General features: G+C 50.1%; 7 protein-coding genes across 7 annotated transcripts; 2 read left to right on the top strand and 5 right to left on the bottom strand.

Annotated features, from left to right (window-relative positions):
- Positions 1 to 177: 177 nt before the first annotated feature.
- On the bottom strand, positions 178 to 3,035 carry PV10_04639 (uncharacterized protein; the record flags this gene model as incomplete). Its single annotated transcript, XM_016369212.1, has 4 exons — positions 178 to 1,686; positions 1,751 to 2,436; positions 2,528 to 2,784; positions 2,854 to 3,035. 4 exons carry the CDS (start codon positions 3,033 to 3,035, stop codon positions 178 to 180), a joined length of 2,634 nt encoding a protein of 877 aa, XP_016225000.1.
- A 4,009-nt stretch (positions 3,036 to 7,044) lies between these two features.
- PV10_04638 (uncharacterized protein) lies at positions 7,045 to 8,772 on the top strand (the record flags this gene model as incomplete). Its single annotated transcript, XM_016369211.1, has 2 exons — positions 7,045 to 7,329; positions 7,429 to 8,772. The coding sequence occupies 2 exons, from the start codon at positions 7,045 to 7,047 to the stop codon at positions 8,770 to 8,772; spliced, it is 1,629 nt and encodes a 542-aa protein (XP_016224999.1).
- A 297-nt stretch (positions 8,773 to 9,069) lies between these two features.
- On the bottom strand, positions 9,070 to 10,362 carry PV10_04637 (uncharacterized protein; the record flags this gene model as incomplete). Its single annotated transcript, XM_016369210.1, has 4 exons — positions 9,070 to 9,827; positions 9,892 to 9,978; positions 10,034 to 10,199; positions 10,258 to 10,362. The coding sequence occupies 4 exons, from the start codon at positions 10,360 to 10,362 to the stop codon at positions 9,070 to 9,072; spliced, it is 1,116 nt and encodes a 371-aa protein (XP_016224998.1).
- Positions 10,363 to 11,078: 716 nt separating this feature from the next.
- On the bottom strand, positions 11,079 to 14,180 carry PV10_04636 (uncharacterized protein; the record flags this gene model as incomplete). The annotated part of the gene is made up of 1 exon (XM_016369209.1): positions 11,079 to 14,180. The coding sequence occupies one exon, from the start codon at positions 14,178 to 14,180 to the stop codon at positions 11,079 to 11,081; it is 3,102 nt and encodes a 1,033-aa protein (XP_016224997.1).
- An 888-nt stretch (positions 14,181 to 15,068) lies between these two features.
- Positions 15,069 to 17,817, top strand: PV10_04635 (uncharacterized protein). Its single transcript, XM_016369208.1, has one exon. The coding sequence runs from the start codon at positions 15,426 to 15,428 to the stop codon at positions 17,682 to 17,684; it is 2,259 nt and encodes a 752-aa protein (XP_016224996.1). The 5' UTR covers positions 15,069 to 15,425; the 3' UTR covers positions 17,685 to 17,817.
- A 2,108-nt stretch (positions 17,818 to 19,925) lies between these two features.
- Positions 19,926 to 20,861, bottom strand: PV10_04634 (uncharacterized protein; the record flags this gene model as incomplete). The annotated part of the gene is made up of 3 exons (XM_016369207.1): positions 19,926 to 19,953; positions 20,013 to 20,218; positions 20,304 to 20,861. The coding sequence occupies 3 exons, from the start codon at positions 20,859 to 20,861 to the stop codon at positions 19,926 to 19,928; spliced, it is 792 nt and encodes a 263-aa protein (XP_016224995.1).
- A 719-nt stretch (positions 20,862 to 21,580) lies between these two features.
- On the bottom strand, positions 21,581 to 23,338 carry PV10_04633 (uncharacterized protein; the record flags this gene model as incomplete). The annotated part of the gene is made up of 2 exons (XM_016369206.1): positions 21,581 to 22,290; positions 22,341 to 23,338. Coding segments are annotated over 2 exons (1,708 nt in total), but the record flags the coding sequence as incomplete, so codon positions are not given.
- Positions 23,339 to 23,343: the final 5 nt, after the last annotated feature.

Genomic DNA, 23,343 nt, shown 5'->3' with positions numbered 1-23,343 from the left:
CAGCGAATCCTGACCTCTCTAAACTCTAGTTCCGTTTCTAGACCGTACGCTACTTTCCCTAAGCCAAAAATAAGCACCTTTTGTTTTCCTTCTTTGGCCTCTGATGAAGGCCCCTTGCCCACTCGCTGATTTTCTGTGTACAAATGACGGCCTCGATGCCCTCTCCTGTTAGGGAGCTCAAGGTTTAAGGCTACAATACTGCTTTGACCACTCATCCGAGGTGGAAGCGTAGAACGATGGATTCATGGCTGCATCGTCATTATAGTACCATGATAAATCCCAGAAAGGGTCCCCTTCCAGTAAGGATGTTCCTAGTAGCGACGTGGACAGGTCGCAAACCCCAGACTCGACGTCAGAGCCAGATGATAGTGTTGGCGGCATGGACATATCTGGTGCATTGTGCTGGCGCGAATTGTCCGGTTCGGTGGCTGTAGGAATGATATAAGAGGCCCCCTTATGAGTGATTCCTTGAAACGTCGCATTCTTGCCTCGGATTACCGACGCTTGTGCCTTTTGCATGCCATGGCAAATAATCGAGGCCGCGATTTCAGCGCCTATATAAACCGATCGCATGCTTTCAAGCCCCTGCAGACAATGGCAGATTTTTTCCGTCGCATCCTGCCGGGCGCCGGAATCGTCCGTATCATTTATCTGGGAGAGGAAAAACAACACCGTTGGAATCTGATACATGATGATTGCCATGGGTCCAAAGCAAATGATTCCTGACATTTCCAACTGATGAGTCACCAAGGCTATCTCATCGCAAGCGGCTTGGACCTTATATTTCGACCGGTTGCTTTGAGCCTTTTGGAACTGAGTGCTGGTGCTCCCGTTGGCATTACTTGGGATCTTCTCCTGTTGGCCATATTGCAGTTGAGGCCGGTGAAGGGCGGCACTGACGGAGTAGAATGTCATGCGGATGTAGCCACGCAACACTGTAACATTGGGAGGCAACCCACCATCTTCAAACGAAGGTGAGCCCGATTTTGAGGCTGGAGAGCTTGTGGAGCGCGTACCACCACATGAGCGCTCATTACCCACGTCGCCCAAGTCGTTGCGGCGATACCAATCCTGGAGCCTCTGATCAAGCGCCCACACTTGCGGGCCCAGGCCATGAGGCCCCCTCGGCCACGGCAGCAGGAGAGGAGTGTTTGTCTTGGCCGCCGACTGACTCTGGTGCTTGTGAGAGGCCGAACTAACGGCAGAAAATTGTAACGAGACCACCTCACTGATGAATGTGCTCAGTTCGGCCAGCATGACGGTGGTTTTGTATGCCTCAATCTGATCTTGCAGACACACTCCGCATGCGGACATCAAATTGCTCACTGCAGCGTCTGCCTTGGTTCCAGGTGACGATTCGCCCAGGTCGAAATCATCCATGGTCAAGGGTGCGGTATCAAAGTCTTCGTCGCGTAGTCGTGCAGGCCGACTCATGGCCAACACAAACATTCGATCACGAATGTATAGCGACCACCAGAGCCGGCGTCTCAGCCGCCGCGTGTCAAGACTGGTTGACTCATCGCGTGGATTGCGGTGCAGTCCGAGCCCGAGGGCAATAGACTGGGCAACACCAAGCCAATGCCATCCGCCCTTTTCATCGTCGGCTGTCTCTGACCATATTGACATTAATAAAACTGCTTGGAGGACCACGACGCGGTCCTGTTCTACATCGAAATTGTAAAGAAGCTAGATATTTGTCCAATTTTAGTACGCCTTGCTCAGAAAAATTTCATATCACGGGCTGACTCACACGAACTCGCTCATACATGGCTCTTCGAGCTTCTCTTCGCGAACTGTACCCAAGGCTTGCTAGGACAGACCAGTCGCATGCAGACGCACCTGCAAAAAGGACTGCTTGCAGTAACAAGATGCTGATCCTGCATGGCGTGGGCGATGGCGGTTGCTGGCTCTCATCGGCGCCTGTGTCGCAATCTGAGACACACATGGACAAGAAGCGAAGATCCAAACCGGGCAACCAAGGATGAACATACATGATGTATGCTCGAATTAGTTGGGTCATTGCTTGTCGATCTGGAATCTTCATCGCCCCTTTCCTGACGAGAAATCTAAAATCTTCCGATCCCAGGCTGTGGAGCAAGTCGTTGTTCAAGGCAGACAAACCTCTGCTAGATTTGGGCGTGGTCGTCGAATCACTCACCGACTTGGTTGCGGCGGTGGGTGGTACGGCCATCATTGGCGTCGCCATGATTGTTGTCGTTGATGAACCGTGGCCCTTGTGCGGTTCATGATCGGTTTCTAGTTCCATTTCCAGCGTCGCAAGAGGGTCATTGATGTGAGTGTGAGTGTTGGTGTTGGTGTAATGCTGTATCAGAGGTGCATAAGACAACTGTCGGTGCATGAATTCTGGCAAGATAGGGGGAGTCCTCCATCTTGAACTGGTGCTGCTTATTTCCGCGCCGCTCTCTCCAGAGTCATCTGCGAGCGGCCGAAGCCGAATTAGCAATCAGCTCGACTGACTGGTTCATCTTTGTCTTATGCATGAGTATGAATATGAGAGATTGCTTACATTGATGGTTAGAGGCGTCTTCGTCAAGGTCCTGTTGAAACTGTGTGAAATCTTGACTGAATTGTTCGGGAATGACACAATCCACCACCTGCACAGGAACCGGAACTGATTCTGAGTTGACAAGCCAGTCTTCAGTATGTTTAATCTCGGGTGGTCTCCATTCCACCAAGGTCGACTTCGGATTTGGACCGATTACCCTGCGTTTGATCGGTTGTTCATTCACAAAGTCTTTGACTTTGTGATGCGTACGAGCTCGCCTGTCATGCAACGAGATGAGAAGAAAGAAGGAGGGAGAAGTCAGAATGAAGGAATGGTCAACAACATACCGGCCTCGTTTGCCTCGCTTACTCTCGATAAAATTGCAGACTGCTCCATCAAGCCGACAATTCTTGCAAGGCGGGCTATTGTCTTCAAGGACACATTTGACCTTTCGAATTCTACAGTTCAAGCAAGCTTTTTTGCCTCTGATGCTCAGCTTCTGACTTGTCTCTGGCCCTGGATCGCTCATTGTTGCGATTCCATTCTCAGCGACCATTTAGTCTACTGGAGACCTCAGACATCTAGGACAAGGTGTCGAGGGCGAGTTGGTAGAATGAATGCACTTGGATTTGCAGAATTCGGTTTGAGTCGGGATTTCAAAGTTGACAACAGAAGATACAGAGTTATGCCGCATCTGGGGGTCTCATCTTATGTATAATGTATACTGTACCCACTGAATGCCGGGCACTCTTCGCCACCCGTCCCGGGGGGTGGTCTGGGGCGCTTCGGGCCATCCTGGGGTGGATTACGCTTTGGACTGCTCCTCGAGCCTGGAATCCAGAGTCCGCTTGGCAAAGAGCCTTATTAGACCCCTGAGTGCTACTGGCCACTGAAGTTCCGTCTTTACCGGATACTGGACGATGAAACTTCCTATTCTGGATCTTCGACTCAGACTCTCGAGCCAAATTCCTCCATCTCGCTGAGCCCTCGGACTCCCAAAGCCGGGAGGCGGACTAGGAAAGGCGCTGTTATTCCTACAGTACTATTTCATCTCCTCCGCTCTTCAAGAACTCAGACCTGAAGTCTGATTTCTTGATTCTCTTGCTCTTGTGCTTCTAGGACTATCCTAGCCATTGCAAGCACCTTTTCCTCCTCGAGTCGACGGCCTATAATCTGAAGAGACATTGGCATACCATGAACGGCGTCAGCGGTATCTATAAGGTCAGTCAGTGTCAGCAGATGGATGTATTTATATGATCAGATTCCGCTGTAGACTCACAATCATCCCTGATCTGGCCATCGACTTCAGTCATGGGCTTAAAATCATCCTCGTATATATCAAGATCTTTATGTACTGTGATATTCGACGGGAAGCTGAGAGCTGTGTAATCCACGAGGTTCCATGTACATGTATAGGCAGCGTGCTTATATTTTCCATGCTCAAAGAAGCTCATCGGTGTAGTGGGACTGAGAAGGGCATCGATACCTGCTTCGGTCAAACGATCCAGCTCTTTTTGTGCTAAGTGGTTCCGTTGAACATATGTTTGCCAATACTCGTGGACGCCCATCTCGGTGGCGTGTTCGAAAAAGTCCAAAGCTCCTGGGAATTTCTCATTGCCAGCATCAAGGCGCGTACGGACGGTTTTTCCACCATCGGCCATGAAGAATTTAAACTATAGCAGACATTCTTTGATCAGCAAGCAGCCTATGAGATGGGAGGTGGAGTAGATCTCAGAGCCAGGGAAAGAGGGCAGAAGAGGAGAGCCACTTGAGACGCACGCATAGATCTTGAGCCTCCTTGTGAGATTTGGCTTCCCAGTCGATGATTTCATGGCCGGCTTTGCGGAGTGACTCTACACATTTGGCAAGTGCTCTCCTCACCCCTGGTGTGGGTGTAACCATGCCATCGTTCCAGATAACACCAAAACGAAGCTTTGTGGGTAACTGGACTCGTCTCCATGGAATTGGGAGCACGTTTGGATCTTTCTTCCATGGTTCCGAGTCCACCACACTCTTGGCAAATATCTCAAGACCGGAGAGAGTGTTGGCCATGGGACCTGCAGATTGAGTAAGAGAGAGAGAGGCATTAGTAGCATTAAAACAGCACGAACAGTGCAGATGAGATGGGCCCAAGGATGTATAGAATGGTCTAACTCACCACTAACGGCCGTCACACCTTCCTGCCCGCCAAGGGCATTCGTCCCTCGACCGGTGGGAAACCTTCCGAGGGAGGGCTTGAGGCCGAAGACGCCGCAGGCGGCAGATGGAATGCGAATGGAGCCAGCAAGATCAGTCCCAACCCCCAAGGGGCTACCCTTGAAACCTAGCAAAGCACCCTCTCCTCCACTGCTGCCACCTACGGCCAAATGTCGTCCTCGGGCATTCACTGTCCTGCCAAATACTCTATTCTACAGGACCTCGATATAGCGTCAGCGTCAGCCAGAAGATATACAAAGATTGACTTGGACTTCTTGGGCTTACATTGCAATCTGGGGTAAACATAGCTATGGGGACGGCCGTCTTGACGTAGATGATGGCTCCTAATGACCGTAGTATATCAACCAAGGTACTGTTTTCGGTGTCTGGCATATTGATGCGGCTGAGAAATCCTAGTGTCGAGTCTCGGCCGGCCAACTTGAAGCAATCCTTGATGGAGACGGGGAGACCATGCAATGGGCCGACTGTTCGACCAGTCTCGGCAAATTGCTTGTCAAGACGTTCTGCTGCCTCCAATGCTTCCGGGAATAGCGTCTCTGTCAAGCAGTTGATCTAAGTAGATAAATGGTTAATAATGGAGAACTTAATGATGCAATCCAGATAGATTTCAAAAGATATGAGCGCACCAATTGATGTGCTGACGCTGCTCGTTTGCAGAATGCTGCTGTCACTGCCCTTGCAGTCCATGTCCGAGAGGCGATCCTCTGGAGAATAATGTCCGGGGCACTAGAAGTGATGTCCAACTCTTCGGATGTAAACCAGCCGGAGTCTTCAGGAAAGCGGCTTACATCCAACACCTCTTCGGACGGCATCAGTTCTTTTGGAATCACCCATTCAGCAGGGATCGTGGAGAATAGCTCTGCCGATTTGACTCCTGTGGACTCCTGGGCTATGTAACCGCCGTTCACACTTGGACTCGCCATATTGATTGGTGTTGATGAATATCAAACCTGAAATGTTCAGTCGACGAGGTGAGGTTTTTTCAAGAATTGAAAGACTGTGAATCGGAATGGAACAATTATCTAATTCGTGTCAGAAGCCCTCTCATCTCGTACGAGGCTGCAGCTTGGACTCTGCCTATGACATGATGAAGTGATCCAGTCGACAAAGACCAAGATAACGCTGCCAACACATTGATCATACCCAGAAGATGGCCGACTGCCGAGGTTGGCATCCTACTCCGTACCGAAACAACAAAGTGTTGAGCGGAGGAAGAAGGAGCATGGTACCAATCATCGTCACAATGGTCACATCTCAAATTTCAAGTCACCGTACTGAGGCTTACAAGTAATCGTAGTCTCAGGTCGTCATAGCCTAGATAGCCGAATGTCTGCATGATAGATAGAAGTCAACGTTGAAGAACTGGGTCAGACCCACTTCTTTATCCCTGCCTGACGGGGCCAGCACCTTACCAACCAACCTTGGATTTAGCGTCCAGCGCGTAATGTCTGATCATTGGTTGCTTAGGGTCTTGACTCTCTTCTTCCGGTCTTTAGGTATATGGAGAAGATACGACTAGTACAGGTATCTATCTAGCTAGCTTTATCACTCGAGAATCTTGATCCTCCATGCCGTCACGCTCCACCGTCCGGAACGGTTGATAACTGGACCTTAAAAGTCGGGTCCAGCGCGCAATGGCCCCAGATTTGCTCAACTCGACTGAGCTCTGATAACTCCGATACCTGTCGATAGATTGGGATGGGTAGTCAAAGTCTATAGATCTCGACACATGACATCTTTCAGGAACCGGGGTTTGGCGCAAAGTTTACAACTACCTTTCGAAATTGGCACACGGTATCTATCTGGCCTATCTCGTTCACGAGGAACCAGTCCAGCGGCACAAGACCAAGAACATCGCTCATCGCTCATTGTAGATCCATCTACGCATCTCGGCTGGCGCTTGCATTCGCGCAAGAGCAAGACGCGCATTGCCTGCTAAGCGGTGAATCAGGATCAGTCATCGACCGGGCCGGGAACCTCACTTGATCAGTGAATACCAAATTAACCTTGTGTTCTCCTTATCGCTGTTTATCGATGTTTGGAATCATATCATGATTGGCTTCACACGGGCCTGGAACAGTGTCAAGCAAGTATCGCTGATCAATTACGAAGACACGCTGTTCGCCGGGCCGAAAGTGATGCTGACCTCGGTTCCATGTAGGATTCGGCAAGAGCATATTGTGAGATGAAATAGGACACGACTTCAGCTTGGGAAGTCATAAAAGTCACAGAGTCACGGACGCCACTCAAGGGAATCGACCTAGGCCATTATTGGGTAGCGCTCATTGCAGACTTATTGACTCTCAACTTTGACTATCAACATGCAACAGACCGAAGTGGTAAATAGAACCACCTACGTCCGGGACACCAACACCGATGGCGATGTGATGCCCGACGACATGGAAAAACATACCCATCACGAGCAACGTGAAGATGATCATGATCATGATGACGAATCCGAAAAGGGCAAAGGCACCGTGGTCACCAACACCCACACCGATCGAGGTCTTGTTGCCTATCAACAGGCACTGGAGCTCGAGCCCGCTCAACTGGAGGAGCTTGCAAAGCGAGTTCGGTGGAAGTTGGATCTCATCTTGTTGCCACTGGTATGTATGCTGAACAAACCGTCGCCCTTGCCTTGTGCTCCCTCCCTCCTCGCGTACCTAGTCGATCGGGCAATCTCACTGACCTTGACCTGTATGTAGATGTGCGCCATCTACCTAGTTTCGTTCCTGGAAAAATTGGCCCTCAACTATGCCAACGCCTACAGCCTTCAAAGCGACCTCAACCTACAGGGGAGAGACTTTGCCTGGGCCGCAGCCATTGTCAACGTCGGTATCATGGTCGGCTCGTACCCAGCCAGTCTGGCAGTCCAGAAACTACCCATTGGTCGAATGATGTCAGTCATGCTCTTCGTCTGGGGCGCCTTGTCTATGTGTACAGCGGCCACCAAGTCCATCGGCCCTCTACTGGGAGTTCGGTTCCTTTTGGGCTTCGCCGAAGCGACCGTCGGCCCAGCTTGGGTGATTTTGACTAGCATGTTCTGGACGCGCGACGAGCAGCCCTTGCGAATGTGCTGTTGGTTGGGTAGTAACGGCATTGCCCAGCTTCTTGGGGCGGGACTCTCGGTCGGACTGGGTAGTGTTACTGATGGTGCCGTGCGTCCATGGCAGTTGATCTTCTTGGTAATTGGAAGTTTGGCTGTGCTTCTGGGAGTCGTCTCCATGTTCCTCCTCCCATCGAGCCCGATGGATGCTCGGTTCTTGACCCCCCAGGAAAGAATCGTCTGTGTGTGGCGCGTTTCCAGCAACCAGATAGGGATCAAGCATGAAAAGTTTTTAAAGTACCAAGTCTGGGAGGCGGTTCGAGACGTGCGGGTGTGGTGTCTTGTCGTGCAACAATTCACCATTGGATTCATCAACGGCGCCGTGTCCAACTACTTCAGTGCCTTCCTCAAGGGGTTTGGCTGGTCGAGCATGGACGCTGTCAAGTATCAACTGCCGTTTGGTGCGATTCAACTCACATCGACCATCTTCTTTGGCTGGCTGGCCTCGCGATTCCGCAACACCACCTTCATCATCATTCTCACTGTTCCGATCTTCCCCATTGGCGCCTTTATCGGTTGGTCCACCATCCCAAACGAATACAAACTCGCCTTGACCGCCATGACCTGGATCCTCGCTCTCCAAAGCGCCGGCCTCATTCTTAACTGGACGGTAATCGCCGCAAACTTTGCCGGTCACACGAAGCGAACCACGGTCAATGGAATCAACTTCTTTTGCTTTTATGCTGGCAACTTCGCTGGGCCGTTCGTCTTTGACCCAAAAGAAGCCCCTCGTTACAGGACTGCGACCAAGATTCTCGGAGGCATCTTGGGCTTGATGTGGGTCGCGACCGCGGTCATGGGTGCGGTCATGTGGCGTATCAACAGACGCAGAGATGCAAAGGCTGCGGCCGGGAATGCTGCTTACAATCCTGCCCAGGGTGAGTTGGAGGGCTTCACCGATCGGACTGACAAGGAGAATAAATCTTTCCGGTACCGGTTGTGATTTGCAGTTGTGTATACAGGGACTGGTAGTCTAACTGACTGGCTGTGGTATATTCTAAACGGGTACGTTTCGAACATAGAGGGAGAATGTGGCAAAGGGGATGGGGCTCCCGGAAAACACAACTTGAGCAGAACCGAGTGCACAATTCCCTGCCAGGGCAGTTGCTTATATGTCTCGCAGGTAGTACAGAAGACAGACTAGAGCAATATATGTAAGGTAAATCATTATGTCAGTATGCTGGTATGTTATCTCTCTGCGCTTATTCAATCCCGCACTTTTTGATCCCAATCCTGTTCACTAAGCCTTCAACGCTGCCTTGACTGCTGGGACCTCCTCGTCGAGTGGGAGAATATCCGGCACTGGTCCCAAGGGAGTAATGCCAAAGGGGTTGATTTGGCTGTGACTCTTGGTATAATGCTTTTTGATATGTTCAAACTGAGTGGTGTCATGGAAAGCGGGATGATTCCAGTACAGATTGCGAAGCCAACGATGAATGTTAGGATATCCAGACCTAATGTCCCGAAGGTTGGTCTTGAAATGCTGGACGTAGACAGGGTCAAATCGGACAATGGTGGTGAAGAGTCGAACGTCAGCTTCGGTGATGTTGGAACCAAAGTAAAAGGGTCCAGGGCCAGACGCAAGGTGGGCTTCGACACGATCGAGAGATTTGAACAGTTGAGTCACGTTCTTCTCGTATGCTTCTTGGGTTGTGGCAAAGCCGGACTTGTAGACGCCGTTGTTGATGTCGTCATATGTCCATGAATTGGTCTCCTCGATCTGGGCTTGCAGGTCTTTGGGGAACAGAACGACGTCGCGGTATTCGGGGGCGATGATGTCGTCGAATTCGGTGTAAAACATGCGAATGATCTCGGATGATTCGTTGGAAACAATGGTGTTGTTCTTCTTGTCCCATAAGGTGGGCACTGTGAAGCGTCCAGAGTAGTCTTTGTTGGCAGCAAAGTACAGATTACGAAGATGAGTGAAGTCAGGGTGAAGTGGATCTGGGGTTGTGTTTTCTCCTGGGATGTTTTCATCTGAAGTTGCAAATCGCCAGCCTTGGGTGTGTTAGAGAGTGTTGATATGGGTGTTGGATGAGCCAGGGGTTCAAGTAGTACACACCTTTTTCGCCCATGTGCCAATGGACGCTGGTCATGGAAATGATATCCTCCAAACCCTTGAGTTTTCTCACAATGAGAGTTCTGTGAGCTAATCATGACAATGTCAATGTCCATTTCATATTGAGTCGATTGAGAAGACTTACCCCATGGACAAGCATAGCTGACGTAGAGATGATAACGACCCTTTTCAGCAGGGAATTCAGAATTTGGGTCTTTGGAAATGAAGCTTCGAAACGAAGAGACTTGACGCTTGAATTCGCCTGATTTGTCGCCAGGCAAGACCCAGGAGGTGATGCCACCCTTTGATGCCTTTTAGAAATGTTGTTAGCTGGGGTTTTGGGCGCTGAGAAGACGACAGACTACCTACCGTCATGGTGAAAATGGACGCAGTCTTGGTGTAAAACGCAGGTCTGGACGAGGTGGAAGTCAGGTGAGTGAGATGTTGGCCAAGGCGTGAAAGAGTATGGGACATGGATTGAGTGAGGGACAGAAATAAGAGATCTCAAGAGTGTATGTAGACAAGAAGCACAGGTTGAGGTGGAATATGTACATGGATGAGGTGCGGAAGCATGGCGCAGGGCTTTACCTTTGAGGGCGTAGAACCACTGAGGGCTGACCCATGCCTGCCTCAAGTTTGTCACCGTGTCACGTTGTCGTCGTAGTGGTGATGCTAAGTGCGGGGGATCTTTAATCAGATCTACGATGGGATTGGTTGGCCCAGGCAGTGATCAGAAAAGCGGCAATAAAAGAGGCACAAACTCAAGGCAAAATGAGGTAATCATGATCAATCCAGTCCAGGTGGATATGGGGGGGCAACGGGGGCTTTTCCAGGTGATCTAGGGGTCGATCGAGAGCGATAAGGGAGGATTGGTTGGGTAATGGTGGGCGCTGCCATTAGCTCCAGGCTACAATGGTCAAGCCTCAAGCTAGCGACCGATGACTAAACATGCCTCCATTAGTCACCTGCTCAAAAGGGATTGTCCATCCACCACAAAGGCCAATTCACGTGACATTCCATAATTCCTCTATTGAACCATGCGATGCACAATTCATGTCTTCACCTCCTTCACTTGACAGGAAAGTTCCCACCGATGGCTCCGACAGGGCTGAATGGTGAGTCTATTGATGTACATTTCAACTATGTCGAAACTCGTCTCGTCACCCTTGGTTTCTCTCTCCACCCTATCTCTATTTGCGGTACTTGACCATCACATAAGGAATCTCAACATCCTCTTCTGTCGTGTCTTCGGCCGTAATCTCAAAAATAATGTTCTTCTGATGATCAGGGATGGGTTTGCGGCTGATGGTCTCCAACAATTTGCTGAGTTTCAGTGGCAATCGGTCCTTGTTCTTGCTTGGTGGATAGAACGATGCATACAACAGACTGACCCCAGAGCTGACCATGGTCACCGTTAGTCCCAGATCTTCAAAATGCTTCAAGAACTCGGTCAATGTAATGTCATCCACCTCAAATCGATCCCAGAGTTTGTCGATGGTCACCTCTCCACTCTTGCCTTGGTACTTTCCTTTGGGACTTGCAATCGGCTCACTGAATCCAAAGAACGGTAATGCGAGATTGACAAATCCGTTTTTGTATTGTTCAAGATCCGTCTTGCCATCCACAACCTTGTACAGCTCCGAGATCACAAGGCCCGTGGCGAGTGCCGTGGTCGTGGCAATAGCGGGGATGATCTTGCCCGCAATGAATTTGGTCTTGTGTCGATCGGCCACGGGGATGTTGTAGTTGAGAGCTCGTAGGTTGCTGGCAGCCGTAATAAAGTCAATGTGATGGTTGGTGTCATCGTCCTTTTCGAATTCAACCACATTCAGTCGGAATCCAGGCAAGCTTTTCGGCGTGGGCAATGTAGCAATGATCTTGTTCAGTTCCTCGGCATCATCAGCGAATGTGGGGGCTGGCCCATTTGGATCTGGCTCTTTCTCGTCCGCCTGGATCTTGACATTCGCATCAGGTCGGAAGTCAGGAACAATCACCGATTCAATGACTTTCGCATACTGCTCCTTGCTGAGCTTGGGCGCTTCAATCCCGTAATTGTAGGCATGGAGGTTCGCTCCAGCGATGACAAACCCAAGATGAGTCTCATCCTTGGCATCGAACATCAGAGCATTCGGTGCTCGCTTTGGCCCAGACCAAAAGTCAGCACCTGTCGATGTCTTGGAGTCTTTAGGAAAGTTGTAGAGGAGCTGCTGAATTGCATTGTGGTACTGCTTCTCGAATTGTAGTCGAGCCCACGCGATGCAGTCCTCAAAAGTGCTGGGCTTATCCGTCACTAAGAACTCCTTCAGGCTGTCCAGAATCATCTTCTCGTTTCCTTGCTGCCTCAAGGTCGTGTTGATATAATCTGGCTGTGAGAGGTACAAATTGGCAGTCTCGGGTGGTCCCACAAAGTATGACTGGAACAAATCCCGCGCCCAAGCAATCGTATGTTCAATCTTGTTGGGGAAGCTTCGAAGTGTACACATGGGGAACGACTGCTCTGGTGGATCTTGCGAGCTAGAGTATGACTCGGTCAGACGGGGAAGAACGACCTGGGTGTTTGCTTTGGTGCCCAAAGTGCCACTCTCGAGTAACGGCTTTTGGAAGAAGACGCAACGACGATCGACATAGGTACGAGCTTCGACATTGTCCAGAGCATTTGTGACAATGTCGAGATTATGCCAGAATTTCTCGTCAAAGATGTCTTCTGAATCTGGTCCTATCCGGTCTGTCAAGGTGGTGATTTTGCCTTTGAGCTCAGGATTGAACACCTGCACCGCAGCCGCAGCAGTTTCACTCTTTTGTTTGCCCACATCCTTGGATCGGAACAAGAATTGGCGATTGAGGTTGCTCTTTTCGATTGAATCATTGTCGGTCACAGTAATGTGGCCATTTGGTCCAGTACCGAGTCCAATGAGGGCGTAATTCTTCAACATCTCACACCCAATGGCGCCTGCGCCGACCAGAAAGTTCTTGACATTGGAAATCTTTTCTTGATACTCTCGACCAAAGACTGCAATCTGTCCATCGTATCTCGAGCCAATCGGTTGGCAGAGTTCTTCATTTCGAGTGACCGAGGTGGGCAGAGACTCGAGGGAGTCAAAGTAAAGCCATTGCACAATGGGTGTGAATTTGCCTGAAACAGCCTTCAAAACTTCTTGTGCAGTGAGCCCACCAAAGAACGCTGCTGTTGGGTTGAGGTCTCCGCGCGCTTGGTAGCTGAGTTCGGTGATGACCTTGTCGTCAATCTCGATATCGTCGGAGCTTTCTTTGGCGAGTTTCTTGGTAATCTCAAGCACTTCTTTGGCGTCTGCGTCATTGTGTGGTCGAGGAAGCTCGCCATTGTGCGATTCAGCGAAGAGATGAAGAGCCTGGATACCAACATGTAATTGAGCAGGGCGGTCGAACTTGGCATAGTCGGAGATCAAGAGCTCGGGTTTCTTGATCTGCTCAGACAGAGGCTGGAAGTCAATGACCTTGGGCATCTTGACTTGAGCAAAAAGCCCTCCGCCCTCATACTTGCCCAATCCTGACACATCTCCAATGGAGAAGGAGTATGGGCCTTTGACTTCAATCTTCCGGGGAGGGGCGCCATTCAAAGCCTCCAAACCGCGGAGTTCTGCAAACTCGACATAGTCACCGTCCTCAAGACCATGGCGAGTTTCATCAAGCGCCGAGACAAGACCTGTCTCATCAATGTCTGCAACGATACCACTGATTGGGTTTTCTCCAGTGACGTCTCCGACAGTAAAGCTTTTGCCAAAGTCGGTAAAGACATAGCCAAAGAGACCAAATGTGTCTGCAATCACCAAGTAGATGCCATTGGCGTGAGCATAATCGGCAATGACCAATTGATCTTTCAGAGGAGTGTTTGTGAGGACGATGACTTGGAATTGTTTAAGCTGACTCAGATCTTCTGTCAATGAGGATGGCTGATGAACCGCGACTGGTGTGTAAGAATTCAACTCGGCGACTCTCGGGGCGGTGACCTGAGCGCGTGGCTTTCCGACGTCATCGGCTCGAAGGAAGAATTGGGAGGAGAGGTCGGCGATGGCAACGGGTTGAGGGTCGAACAATGTCAACGATTTGACACCTGCGAGGGCAATGTTCTTCGCAATTTCTACGCCCAATCCCTTGAGGCCGACGATAAGAACGTTGGAAGAGCCCATACGCTTCATGGCTTCGTGGCCAAGGACGTATAGTTGTCTACTGTAAAGAGATTCATCGATTTCGCCATTCTGGAGCTGCTGGATGGCAGCTCCAGGGTTATCGACTTCCATCACAGTGTCTGTCATGATCTTTTTCTCTGGCCGGGAGAGGTCTTCGTGGGAAGCCTTTCTCTTACTTCCGGCCCTGACGGTATCTGGGACGTCCGCGTGTGGTGAAATGGTGATTGTGGCCTTGCCCTGGGCAAGACCCTAATTGCGGGGAGGTAAAATCCGAAGAGCAGATAGACGGCACTTCAGACCAAATGGTAGCAGGGGACAATGTTGAGTGCAAACGAGCAAGACTCAACAATGTCACTGATTGAATGGGTGGGAGGGGTGTATAAGAGAGAGTGGAAGAGACCTGGTGCCTGATCAGTGGAAGAGGCGCAGGCTGGTGACAAGAAAAGGTGCAACAGATGAATGGTTTGTAATATTGGCCTGAAGGATCAAAGATTATGAGGTCTCGAATCAGTGACAGAAGATTCGCGAATTGCAGGCAAGACCAGGTACGGGATGATGGAATGGGATACAGTGATTGATTGATCTGTGCAATAGTGGAGGATGACAGCGGGAGAACTAAAACTTGAGTTTGCCTTTGGGAGGCGATGAATTGGTGGCGGTGATGCAATCAGTGCCTCGTGCCTTCCGGCCAAGGAGTACGGAGTACTTACTGAGACTGAGAGTCGCACCTGCCAGAGCAACCAGGCGCCTAACCGGTGAACGAAGCGAGGCAGGCACAATAGGCAGGTGCTCAACCCACTTAGGTGTCTTCCCAGGCAATCTAGGCACCAGGCGGCGCCTAACATGCTGACTGTATTGGCTTTTGTAGGCCCCAACGTGCTAGTCAAGCCCCCGGACAAGCTAGCAGAACCCCCTCCATGGGGATCTGTTTGTACCGTTTGAGACTTTACCCCTCCATGCAGCCACACCACACCAACAAGTCCTCAGGACGCTTTCAACGTCTACCATTTCTGTCTACCACCGTTGGTTCCTTCCGCTGTCTCCAGACGTGATGGCATGTCTTGACGACCTCTCCTTCACAGTTGAACTCCTTGTCAAGACTAGGTAGGTCTTCATCATACCAAACCAATTTCGACACCAGACGCGTCTCCGTCCATTCCCTCGCTCACGCGTATCGAACCTACCGCGTCCCTCACCTCTCGATGAAGAGCCACCCTCGTTTCCAATGTGTCGCTTCGAGCTCTTTGGTAGACTCATTCTTTGGTGTCAGCCAGCTCATAAACCATCCTCCATAAATGACCTCAACTCCGACCCAGGACCACGAATAGGCTCATCGCCTCCTCTCCCCTCCGCCACCGAAAAACCTGCAACATGCTTCATGAAATCCTCCTCTCCCTCTCAGGGATACATTCCCCCGCCTGGGATCAGGTACGAGCCGAAGACAGAGAAGGATCTGGGCTGAATCAATATGTATCGCCACCAGAACGTTCAATGCTGAACACCCTTTCACACCTACATGACTTGCACGTGGCTATCAAGCAAGAAACTGCGACCATTGTCGCAAAACAGACCTCGATGATTTGTAGAGCTTTAGCCTCTTCAGTATCCGATGTTCAGCTGGCCAAGTTTACACACAGTATAGTTCATGTGGAATCCTCCATCCTCAACAAAGATGCTGGTTACGTCGCTGCGTATGGCATCGTTCCATTGAGCACGATAGTCTCAGAACTTGCACCGTGGACTCGACGCCTTGAATGGATGTCAGCTATGGTGCAGTATTTAAAGCACTCTTCCGGCGCTGCAGCTCTCGACCGTTTAGAGCGTGAACGTCATACAGGGTATTCTGATATTGAAGACATGGTGAACGAACTCCTTCGTGTTGGCCATACTGCCTGGATGCGTGCCGCAAACCTTTGGATTCTCTTTGGGAAACTGCCGACGTCTGGACGAGAGGATTTCTGCGTCAGACCGAATCCGAACCCCTCGTCTTTCACAGATGCCTTCGTGTTGCAACATTCTCTTCTCCCAGGCTTTGTCAAGCCCCGCGCAGCACAGGCCCTTCTATCCATTGGCAGTGCCCTCAATCAACTTCACTCTCAATCGTTGTCGAAGCCCACATCCTTAGGAGGTTCCATCGATCATGCAGCAGCTCTTCTTCCAGGCCATCTCAAACTACTTGAATCTCTCCATTACCCTATAGACTCATCACACCTGGAAAGCACCCTCGTGTCGATAAATCAGTCCATATCGGAGAATGCCTTGTCACAGATCCTTCCTGTTGCGCTGGTCCGGCAGCTACTCGAGGTTATTCACTCTTACGTCCTCCTTCAATATGGCGAATTCGCCGTCTCACTCGTAGGTCAGGCCGATGACCGTATTACTGCTCGCCACCAAACGGACAAGTCAATTCTCCCCATTCGAAAGACTGGCCGGTTAGATGGAATGACCATGAAAGAGAGCGAGCTCAATAGCATCCTCAACAAGACCTTTGGAGATTTGGCAGCTGTACGCGGCGATTACGAATCAGACGAAGAAACCTTTGAGCTTTCACGGAAACTTTTGTCACTAAGGCCCTACGATACCCGGCGCGATCCAACTGTCATCTCTACCCTTCTCCCAACGCCAGTATCTTTACACCTAACTATCCCGGCCTCATCTCCACTACACATCTTCCTAGATCCAGCCGATGCCGAGCTATATTCTCGGTTCAACGCATATCTCCTATCCGTTCGAAGAGCTGGCATGCACTTGTCTGCATTATGGAAAGTCTCACCACAACGAAGAAACCATCCCACTCCCATTGGCCCGCCAAGAAGCGCATCTCAAGCTGGCCAGGCTTTACTAGCAGCACGCAGAGAGCGTGACGACAGACGGAGTCGAAGAACTCGACGTCATTGGGTCGTCACAAGCAAAGCTTTGTTCACCATCAACGAGCTCGAATCATATCTCCACGGCGAAGTAATTCATTGCAGTTGGGACCATCTACGAGGATGGATGGATGGAGATGCCAAAGACGGCTTATCGTCAGCCAAATCTTCCAGACCCGGAACCGCATCATCTGCCGATCCGAGCAAAACAAAAGCCATGTCCACCAACTCCTCCCTAGGATCTCGCCATAAAGGACCGCCTAGCGATCCACGAACCCTCGCCGAGGCACACCGAGTCTATCTGAAGTCACTTAGCTCAGCACTCCTCATCTGCGATGACGAGTACGCCCAAACCCTCAGAGCCACATTAATACTGATCGACCATTTCGTCGCTCTTTTTTACCGCATCCAAACCGTCTGGGAGGGATTAGACCTTCAAGACGACGATGGAGTGGTAGATGCATTTTCCAACTACGTGCAGGACGAGAAGGAAGTCCTCGACGAAATGGACCGCACGGCGAGTAATCTCGAGACGTCGTTAGATTCACTGGTGGACAGCATCAAAGCAGGCGAGAAACAGTCGAAAGGCGCAGTGGGACCAAATAACAAGTGGGAATCCTTGGTGGGTCTTCATCTCGACGACAGTCGGTTTTCTCCTTGGCCGAATAGGACGATTGATCGCTTGATTATGAAGTTGGATGGTTTGGGGAACGGGAGAGTGGCGTCGGAAGATAAAGATGGGAGTGGGCTTGATGATGAATGATTAATTGATGGGAATGGATTGGAGTGGGAATAAGGAAATCGTGTTATTTTTATGTATAGCTACACCCTCACCAGAACGAGAAGGCTTGGTAAGAGATATTACTACTCTGTATCAATCCTAACATTATAACCCTCTTCAACTTGGATCAATGACATACGATCGTGAAAGAACACGAAAAGTTCGCAAAGAAGCAGAATCGACGACTAGCTACCTAGATATTCTCAAGACCTGTCAGTAACGATACACCAACAAAAGCTATCAAGATATTGACTTGTCGACCCGAGTAGGCGTGTGTGTGTGTGTAGAATGATGAATCCATCATATAATGAACAATAATCGGTGAAACATGGGAGAAAATCAGACAAGCCGTATACCTCATCCCCTCCCCCACCTCAGTCGAATCCCCCATTGAAACCTCATAACGAAGTCCCAACCGGCTCATCAACCAAGGCAGAAAAACCCCGGGAGTTTCCCCCCTTGGTCTCCAATACAAACCCCCAACCATCTCACAAAAAACTCCTTTCCCCTATCCCTTCTCCCGATTACCACCCACCTCAAACCCATATACCAAACCCCTCACAACTCCATCATCCATTCAACACATCCAAGCTCCCCATATTCCACCTGAACCACACAAAAAGAGCCAAACACTCATGGAAAACCCACCATCTGTGAATCCCTCCCCAGAACAAAACCAATCAATCGTCTAAATTCCATCGTGTTGATTCCAACGTCCCCGCACAATTCCGCATACTCACCACGCCAAGAGCTCGTCACAACCTATCATCCCCAGGTGTCCTCTTCCAGAGGGTAGAACACAAATGTGTTTCCCGGTGGGTGAGAGGACGGTGGGTCCGGTATTAGGACGAGGTAGGCTGTTGTGGGAGATGCAGAAAAGGCAAGGGGGTCGGAGTCAGGATGGATTTGTCAGATGACCGGGTGATGTTGGAGAAGGAGATGGGGCATGAATGTGGAATTTGAGGGACGGGTGGGAGGACATGAACTGTGATGACGGTGAGGAGAAGGAGGGTGGATAGAGATGAGACGGATGGTTGAGATAGAGATAAGCTGAGGGCTCTGTGAGGTGGAGTGGTCCCGTTATGGAAAAGGAAGGTGATTCGAAATCGAATTCTCGGAGAATGGATAGACTTGGTATCATCATTTTTTGGGAGGGGGAACGTGGTGGTCTGGTGATCTGGTGGACGTCCATAACAATGGAGCTGAAGAAGTGGACTTACAAGTGTCACAGATTGAGAAGAGGTAGAGACGATGACGATGAGTCTTTGACATGGATGTGCCAGAGAGAAGAAAGTACCTGTTAAGATCAAGATTCGTGTCAGCTTGATATCTCCTAGTTTAGACGAGGGAGATATTGGCACAAATCGATTGTGGGATGCGATCAGACATTGGTAAGCTGTTTGGTAAAGGACTTCTTCAACTTGTGATTCAGAAGCAGAACTGTTTATTTTTGACCTTGATCATCATGCAAAGGAACTTGGTGTATAGTTCAGGGCAATAGAGGGAATGAAATAACTTACTATACCTGAAGATGATAAGTCGGTGAAGGAGAGGTCAAAACGAATTTGCTGGAGAACGAGTCTTGGCTGCTAGATTCTTTTCAAGAGCGTCAGTACAATGACTCGCAAAGATATTAATGGCAATGGAGAACAATTGATTTATACAGTCAGATGGTAGTGCATGTTAGTTCAATGGCTCATGGAATTTCGCCGGAACAAAAAGTATGATAAATTTCATCATGAAGGGAGATGTTTGTTGACAGAAGAGTGTCAGAGATGTGGGGTGGGAATTGAGCTTACCAGATTAGTAGAAAGTCAAGTGAAGGACAACCCAGAGAGTTGATAGTTTCATAACATCGAGCAGCTTGAATCAAAGCGTGCAACTCATTAGTAAAATGATTGAGGTGAGTGTTGTTGATGAGATGAAGTTGAGATTCTCAAGAAAGTAAAAATTGTGCTGGATCGGATAAACGTCGGAGATCAAACTTATAGTCACGTGCGATTTTTCCCACTACAGACAACATCCATCATCAGTTACTGAGTATACTGACTGTAGTATTCGATATGAAGCGTTCCTACTCAAAGAATCTTAATTCCTATGTCGTTGAGAAGTTCTACGAGTTCACAAACATCAGCGTATCATCCTCTGACCTCGATAACAGCCCCTTCATCAGCATAGATCCATCTCTCCGTTGGTAGACCCTATCGTGCCCTCAACCCATTCTCATTGATAACTCACATGAACATGATCCCTATTCTCAACGTCAGACACCAACTCCCTTCTCTCCCCATCGAAGAATGTTTTACTCACCAGTGGTTTGCCGTATTACTACCCCGATCTCCATTCTTACAGTTCTTGATGACCGTACATGACTGATATCTCCACTGCGACCACAGTTTAACATCATCTCTGCCTCTCGACCAAATTCTCTGACCCCACATGACATATGCGACACGGTGAGCAGCAGCATTACGCATGACCCATTCAGCGATCGGTTCTCCCGTTGTGACCTTTTCCTATCGTTTCACATCATGTCAGTACCATCATGATCATATCATATCCAGGAAGACCTTCTAGGTAAGGAAGCAAGTAGGTACTTACCCCACCATTAGCAACCATCATATCTGTCGCCATACCCGTGCAATGGTCACTTGAAGCCGGATCATCACACTTTCTAATACACCCAATCTCTTTGATCTTGCCAGGAAACTGTGCCACGATAACCCTTGCCCCGTCAATAGCAATCTGCTTGCACCCAGAGCTGAGGCTAGGAAGTGTCGGAGGTGACCAACTCCCCGGAGTATTACTGTCACTAGGCATACAGCATTTGAAGTTTGTTGGGCCAGGACATTTATTCGTCTCGGTTATGCCTGATGCACAGGAAGAGGTGAACCGACAGTTTCCCTTGTTGCCAGATCCGCAGGCTGTTTTGGTGCAACAGCGGATATTGTCGGGCGTGCCGTGACAGGCGTTGATGATTGTTTGTCCGCCTCCGTCGTTGCAGTTTGTGACGGAGATGCATACGCCAGATGCACCGCCGGCGCCGGTGCATGGTCCGTTGAGTTCCGAGCGGGGGGTGAGGTTGAGGGTTGATGAGAGTGTGAGCGTGAGGTGGAAGAAAAGAGGGAGGAGAAGGAGAAGGAGATTGGAAAATTGCATTTTGATGGATGGGTGTAGAAGTCTTAAGCACTCTTCTAGCTATTGATAAGAAGGGCATGTTCTTCTAGCGAGGTAGGGAAATAAGTTGATCATCAGCCAGGTATTTATATCTGGACTTAATGTGCTTGATCCGCTGATCCCTAACTACCTATTCTTCTCATTCTCTCTCTCTCTGTTGGTGGAAAAAGAGGTGATGTGAAGAGAGAGAATCAGGGGCATCAATGACGAGCTACACTGGCGCACGTTCTCGCACTCTCCCTCCCTTGTCCCAAGCGACTAATGCCATTTGTCCCCGTGGCCTATGTTCTTGAAGATCTTTCCCATCCATGTGACTGAAGGGAGGCACAAGAATGTCGTCTACATCAGTGGGTAGCCGTCTTCAAGGGTACATGCAGAGCATTCATTGGCTACGAGAAGTGAGATCGTGTTCTTGGCTGACTGCTGTGATCCCATTACAATGAGGAATCGTGGCCGCAACGAGATTGATGGCTGTACTTTTTCAAGGTTCGGCATGGCCGAGATTGAGATACCTGCAAGGGCGTAAGAGAGTCAATGCTCTCTGTTGCATCATACTGCATAAACAAGTGAGATTATAATAAATATTGAAAACATCAGGTATCTAAGGTATCAAAACTGCATTCGACCTATCTTCAGCACCTTGCCAAACGCCTTCTTAAACTGTGACATGTCATGCCCTTAGTAGGGGTAATCATGGTCTCTCACGAAAGCGACAACTCAACGAACATGAAGGCGACCATGACAATCGATAGAAGAAGCGTTGTGCCAAGGGCAAGAATCTCGGGTGCATCACCCGTGTAGCTGGCTGGAGGAATTGCTGGCCCAGAAGGATGTCCAGGTACCGTGTTGTCTCCTGGGTGACCAGACGAATCTCCCGTTCCTGGTGCACCGCCCGCATCATGTCCAGCACCGCCTTGACCTCCATTACCTTGACCAGAGCCAGGTTCTGGAGTTGCTCCATTTGGCGAACCGTTGACTGGGACAGATGAAGCTCCACCTGTTGGCTTTGCGCCCGGGGTGAGAGTAACTGGGGCACCGGTAATGGTTATTACACTACCGCCAGGTCCAGCTGCTGGAGGACCTCCGTGACCATTGTTAGATCCAGGGGCATAAGGAACAACAGTAACTGGCACAACAACTGTTTTAGTGGGTGCGAAAAGGCCCCGAGTAATCGTGATAATCTCGCCGATGGAATCGGTCGTGGTAATCTTAGTATGGGCCGTTGGCCTCGGCGGTGGGACTGGCTTCGTGACGACATAAGGCGTGGTGATTGGCCAACCTGGTGGGCAGATAGTGGTGGTGGTGGTAAATGAGAAAGTAGGCACTGGCTCATCTCTGCAGCCACAATGTGTAGTGGAGATACTGGTTGTTATTGTCGTCAGGCCTGTTGGGCATGGCTCAATCCACGTTGCTACGAAATGTCAGCCAGATTAAACCAATGGAATTGCGGATCAACCTTACCTCGAATCGTCGTTGTGACTTCCCCATGGCCAATATCCCAACCTTTGTCTCCAGCGGGCAAGCTCGGCCAGGAGCCGCCAGGTGTTTTGCTTGTGGACGAAGTCGTGGAGCCCGGGATTGGACCGATCGTCCGGCTAGAAGTAGAAGAGAATCCTAGAGTTGACGAGGATGACGAAGTGCTTACATCTTCGACTGAAGTTGTAGTTGAGCCAGGATTTGGACCGATCGTCTGGCTGGAAGTAGAAGAAAATCCTAGAGTTGACGAGGATGACGAAGTGCTTACGTCGTCGAGTGAAGTTGTAGTTGAGCCCGGATTTGGACCAATGGTGGACTGCAAAGATGTGGTGGTTGTGGTTGAGCCGGGTTGTGGGTTAATGGAGGATTGTGAGCTGCTTGAAAAGTCGGGGATAGATGTGGACAGAGAGGAGTAGGAAGTGGTAGTGTCAGGAATCGGGTCATCTGATGAGGAGGTAGTGGTGGTTAGAAACGAAGTGGTTGATTGAGGTGGCTCCAGAGAGGTGGAAGTAGTGGTGAGATCCGTGGGCCCGATTTGCTGGGACGAGGTTGTCGTTGAAGGGCCAGGGATCGGGGTGGATGAGAAACTAGTCGTCGAGCTCGAGGGGGTAAAAGGAGGAGGAGGTGAAGATGTCAATGAAGTAGTTGATGGTTCCTCCTCACTGCTGGTGGTAGTTGTCTGGGAAGTTGAACCCTGAGTGGGACTAGGGCTGGAGGTGGTGCTCGGAGTAGGACTGGGGCTAGAGGTGCTACTTGTATCAGGAGATGGACTGGAAGTGGTGGTCGGGTCAGGAGGTGGACTAGATGTGGTGGTTGAATCCGGAGATGGACTAGTCGTCGTTGTTATTGGGTCAAAAGAGGCGCTAGTAGTCGTCGTCGGCTCTGGGGGTGGGCTCGTAGTCGTGGTTGGTTCCGGGGGTGGGCTCGTCGTCGTCGTTGGTTCTGGGGGTGGGCTCGTAGTCGTCGTCGGCTCTGGAGGTGGGCTCGT

The sequence above is a fragment of the Exophiala mesophila genome (assembly GCF_000836275.1).
Source record: "Exophiala mesophila strain CBS 40295 unplaced genomic scaffold supercont1.3, whole genome shotgun sequence".
NCBI lineage: Eukaryota > Fungi > Ascomycota > Eurotiomycetes > Chaetothyriales > Herpotrichiellaceae > Exophiala > Exophiala mesophila.
The sequence above is the reverse complement of the archived record's forward strand: the minus strand, read 5'-3'. Positions and strand labels throughout refer to the sequence as shown.